The sequence below is a fragment of the Rhea americana genome, unplaced genomic scaffold (assembly GCF_003343005.1).
Source record: "Rhea americana isolate MKP2758 unplaced genomic scaffold, rheAme1 scaffold_71, whole genome shotgun sequence".
NCBI lineage: Eukaryota > Metazoa > Chordata > Aves > Rheiformes > Rheidae > Rhea > Rhea americana.
The window spans coordinates 1-5,553 of NW_028186879.1; the positions used below are offsets into that span (position 1 = coordinate 1).

Here is a 5,553-nt window from a genome sequence, read left to right on the forward strand (position 1 = left end):
TTTTTTTTTGGGGGGGGGGGGGAGACTGAATGCATACATTTTGAAGACCCTTTGAGATTTCGGGTTGCTTGCATCTGCCAGGTTACCTGAAACACCCCAAACAGTAAAGTTTTCCAGTAAAGAAACTTCTTCATGTTATGCTATATTGGAATACTGCTCTGGCAGTTCTTAATCAGCGTGATCATTCTTCWTAGCCTTCTGCCATGGTAGGTGGGATTTTAAAGTTTTTCTTTTTTTTCCTTGTGTTACAGAAAATCATCAAAAATGGGCAAAGGTGATCCTAAGAAGCCAAGAGGTAAAATGTCTTCATACGCCTTCTTTGTGCAAACCTGCCGGGAGGAGCACAAGAAGAAACATCCAGATGCTTCAGTGAACTTTTCAGAGTTCTCAAAAAAGTGCTCAGAACGATGGAAGGTAGGAATAACTTAAAATCAACCAAACCAAAACCCCTAGAATAACTACAGAGTGTAAAATATTATTTGAGATTGTAAATTTTTTCCCTAGAAGTTAGTTTTTAGCTATGTGTGAAGTGCAGTTGTAAGACTAATGGTAACTATCTGTTGTTCTTGCTTTACCTTTATCTCCTCCAAATGGAGTTTTGAAATGGCCTTGGATATGCTTTTGAATCTTAGAGTCTCACTTTATTGCCTTATAGACTATGTCATCTAAGGAAAAAGGAAAGTTTGAAGATATGGCAAAAGCTGACAAGCTTCGTTATGAAAAAGAAATGAAAAACTATGTACCACCTAAGGGGGAAACAAAAAAGAAGTTCAAGGATCCAAATGCACCGAAGAGGCCTCCGTAAGTAGATTTCCAGCTAGGTTATCTTGTTCACAACCGTCATACTGGAATATATCTAAAATAATCTTTTATCCAGGTTTGGAAACTTCAGAAATACAAGACAGTGTTTTTCTGACTGCTGGTATAAAGATAGATCGAGTTTTCCATTATAAATACTAGGTTTTGGTTTTTAGGTTGGTCAAGTATGGATAAAGTTGGAATAAGATTAGTCTTTAAAAGCGGATGCAAAAATTTACACCATCCTGTCACACGATTCTTACTGATTTTTGCAGTTTTTGTCGCTGGACAATAATTCTTGTCTAAAATGTCAGTAATATTTCTGACCCTGTCCTCTCAAACTTTTGGCTTGAACAGGATCTTTAGTTGGCATTCCATTTAAAATCAGAGAGATGATCTTGTATGAGACAGTTTTGGAGAGTTAAAACCTCAGTCCTTACAAAAAAACTACTAACCTTCAAATTCTSCTAGTATAGATACAGAGAATACTTCATAGAGATACATTTTTATCTTTTTTTTTTCTTTTAATGGAGCTAGCACTATAGGGAATAAGGGAACTTCCTGTACAAATAAATGCTTTCATTTGGGCTGATGCTGTCATCTAGAAATCCTGATTTTCAGAACAAATATTAAAGTGTATGTGTTGTTGCTCTGCCTTCTTTAACAGTTCTGACCTAACATTTGTTCCCCTAGTATCATTTAGTTATTCTGTTTTTAAGATTTTCTCTGTGTACAATATATTAAATCAGCCCTTCTGGTGGGTCCTGCCAAAAATCAGGCCAGATGTGCATTATTGCTTAAGTACAAGGATGTGTTAAGTTTTCAAAGTTTAGTTCTAATATCTTCCTTTGTAATTAATGTTTGTGTCACTTCTAGGTGCTTTTACAAAATACTTTTACAGTGCTCTTAAACAATAACAAAGATCATACATAACTTTCTGTATCTGTTATAGTAGATTAAAGGCTAAAATTAAAATCCTCTTTTTTTTTCCTCCCTACCCCCAACACCCTTTCCTCCCCAGTTCGGCTTTTTTCTTGTTTTGTTCTGAGTTTCGTCCAAAAATCAAAGGAGAACATCCTGGCCTGTCCATTGGGGATGTTGCAAAGAAACTGGGAGAGATGTGGAACAACACCGCTGCAGATGATAAACAACCTTATGAAAAAAAGGCTGCTAAACTGAAGGAGAAGTATGAAAAGGTAAACATGGACATTTATGGTGAAGATTTGGGGAGGACAAACCTGAATTTACACGTTTTTCCTGTCTAGTGTACTCTAACATTTTATGCTATAATATATAATATGCTAATAACAAATGTCACAATATTTGTAGGAAAATACAATTCAGTGGGCACACTAAAAACTAAATTGCAGTCCTTGGTGTTGTTTTCATTCATCTGTAATACAGGACCACCAATGACTGTTTGGTAGATACTATTGTGTCTGTATTGGTTATTRAAACAATAGGTCGCAGCAACAATAGTAACTGAGTTATGGTAGTAGGAGTAAGCAAGGTCAGTGAAAAATGCCCTCTGGTTTTGGAGGGGTTATGTATTGAAGAACATCCGTGAACACTACAATAATTGATAAAAGTAGATGCTATTTTTAGTTTATTCCTTCAATAACAACATATAATGGTAACGAGATGCTGGCTTTCAACATTTTTTTTTCTGTTTCTATTTTGTATCTATCTCCTTTCTAGTAATCAACATAGTTAATATTTCRGAAGCAGTTGTCATACAATTTCTTGAATGGTTAAGGGTAAATCCTGCCTTAACAATTGGAGCTGTTGTCACATGTWGCACACACAGTAGTGTGTAATCAAAGAAGGGGATATGTGTTAGAATGTACACTGGTAATGCTTTACTATGGGTCAGCATTCACCTATAGCTAATGTATACCACAGCTCCCCATTTGTGTGCTGTTGCCTTTATCTGAGTGTTTGTCCTTGCTGGCAATCAAAATCACATTAAAACGGTAGCATCATAGTGAGCAAGGTGGCTCCTTTTAGTCTTAATTATTTGCTGGAGAGGAACTGTAGGAGTGGAAGGCTGTCATTCCTGTGAAAATTTAAACAAAACTTACCAATACGGTAATTGTTTGTACATACAGCTACATCAAATAACTCATAAGATACTTTCAAAATAGTAGAATTATTATTACTCATTCCTGGATATTTCATGAGTCTTGTACAAATGAGTTTTTTAAGGTGCAGTAACCTCAATATTTCACTGCTAGGCCTTTGACTGAYAGTGAATTTTCTATCTTCTAAAAATTTAATGTTAAACTTTAAGGGAGTTTGAAAGGACTGTGAGGTTAATGGTATAATGTATACTGGGTGGGGAGTATTTGAAGATTTGGACTACCTGCCTAAAGGTGTTGATGTTTCTCTATAGCTGGTATGTTTAAGAGTGCTGCAGATAAGTTCAGTTACCTACTTGTTTTTATTTTTTTGTCATAAATCTGGGCAGCCTGTGAACAGTTTTGACTGGCCTAAGACAGGAACTTTAATTTTCTATGTTATAAACCACTAGAATAAATTTATTGCATGCAGAAGGTGGCACTGTCTACCCTTTAATCAAAGTTCTTGTACCTTTTATTTTGTAAACTTCAGTTAGGCAGAATTGCGTATAATTGCTCTTTGGTGAGGCATAACACTGTAAATATTAGGCCATGTCTTTCTGATGTGTTTTTGATGGTTAATTATAATTCCGTGTCTCAGATAAGGATTTTGTGTGCATTTCTTTAGCCATTGTAGAAGACAGGAGTAGAGAGGGACGTTGAGAGGTTTCCCTACTTCATTCCTGGAAAGTGGGCTCAGCTATGCCTGTATCATCCCAGGCAGCCGCTTTATCAGCATGTTCCTAGAAGTGTGACAGTAGAGATTCCCCACCACCCATGAGCAGCATGTTTTAGCGTGTGACTATCATTTCAGTGTTAGAGGGTTTCTGTTTCTGTTTTCAGTTTACCTTGTTGTAACTGAAGCCACAACTCCTGGTCCTACTTGGGGGGACATGGAGAAGGTGTTTCATGAGTATCRTTTGGAAGTTGCTCAGAGTTCTTGGCTGGTTAAATCTTTGAAAGATTGTACCTGCTTTTCTTCTCTAAGGATATTGCTGCATACCGGGCCAAAGGGAAAGTTGATGCAGGCAAAAAAGTAGTTGCCAAGGCGGAGATGAGCAAGAAGAAGAAGGAGGAGGAGGAAGATGAGGATGAGGACGAAGAGGATGATGATGATGAGGAGCATGAAGAAGAGGAAGAGGAGGAGGACGAGGATGATGATGATGATGAATAAGTCTCTTTTAGAGCAATTTCTTTCTTGTCTATAAAGCATTTAACCCCCCTGTACACAACTCACTCCTTTTAAAGAAAAAAAAATTGAAATGTAAGGCTGTGTAAGATTTGTTTTTAAACTGTACAGTGTCTCTTTTTTTGTATAGTTAACACACTACCGAATGTGTCTTTAGATAGCCCTGTCCTTAGTGGTATTTCAATGGCCACTAACCTTGCCTGGTACAGTGTGGGGGTTGTAAATTGGCATGGGAGTTTTAAAGCAGGTTCTTGTTGGTGCACAGCACAAATTAGTTATATATGGGGATGTAGTTCATTTTTCATCTTCAGTTGTCTCTGATGCATCATAAAAATAATTGTTGTTCTGTTAACTGAATACCACTCTGTAATTGCAAAAAGGAAAAAAAAAATTGCAGCTGTTTTGTTGACATTCTGAATGCTTCTAAGTAAATACATTTTTTTATTAGTATTGTTGTCCTTTTAATAGGTGCCCTTGAAAAATCATAGTTTTTTTTTTTTTTTTTTTTTTTGAGGGGAACTCATCTTTTGCTTTGTTAAATGCCCATTTGGGATCACGTGAATATTACAGTTTTCATCTTTCATATAACCAGCTGATAAACAAAGCTTTGATCTGCATACCCTGCATAATCATGATAGGGTAAGAAAAGAAATATATAGGCATATGATGAAAGAATATTCTTCCGTAACTGGAAACAAAACAAAAATTCAATCTCAGCAAACTGATATTTGTTCAGATTTTTGTGAAATGTAATATTCTATTGAGTTGCATGAGTTTACCAGTCTTGGAGAGTTGAGAAGTATAGAGTTCAATTTTACAGTAATGAAATACTTCTGGGGCGGGGTGGGGGGGGGGGAGGAGACGTAAAAAATTTGTCCTAGAAGGACCCACAGGAAGAGTGTATGACTATCCGGTGTGGAGAAATTTACAGATATGACTCTGTTACCATGTAATGGAAGTTGTATTTGTAAATCTCTGAACACTTGTGACAGATGAACATACCTAAAATGTGTAAAGTTAAAAGCATAAAATTACCGTATTTTTTGGTGTCAGGTCTGGTGATGGCCACGGGCTTTATACCATGAAACTCTCCTGGTAGCAAATGGCCCATGAGAAATGATTTTTCTTTCTAAGATTTCTATAAATGGTACCATTATTATTTGTTAAATCTATGTAAATTCATATTTGTATTCTTGAAATTCTAGTTTTAGCCCTTTAAACAAAGTTGTATATTGTCTCAAATTGAAAATGAGATAAGATGTATTTTTCCTGTTAGGTTTTATACCGCACTCTTGATGTTTGCCCATTTTTAAGTTAAATATAGCTGTATGGAAAAGTACATTTTATTAAATTTTGCATTAAAAAGTGAAATGTTTATGGTATACCAACAATGTCTAATTTGGTCAAATATAGTTCTCTTCCAAAACCAAAGCTAAGGGGTTTTTTGCA

General features: G+C 36.0%; 1 protein-coding gene across 1 annotated transcript; it reads left to right on the plus strand.

The window, feature by feature from the left end:
- The first annotated feature begins 229 nt into the window (after positions 1–229).
- HMGB1 (high mobility group box 1) lies at positions 230–4,551 on the plus strand. The gene is made up of 4 exons (XM_085321749.1): positions 230–414; positions 656–801; positions 1,820–1,994; positions 3,904–4,551. Exons 1-4 carry the CDS (start codon positions 265–267, stop codon positions 4,087–4,089), a joined length of 657 nt encoding a protein of 218 aa, XP_085177875.1. The 5' UTR covers positions 230–264; the 3' UTR covers positions 4,090–4,551.
- The last annotated feature ends 1,002 nt before the right edge of the window (positions 4,552–5,553 follow it).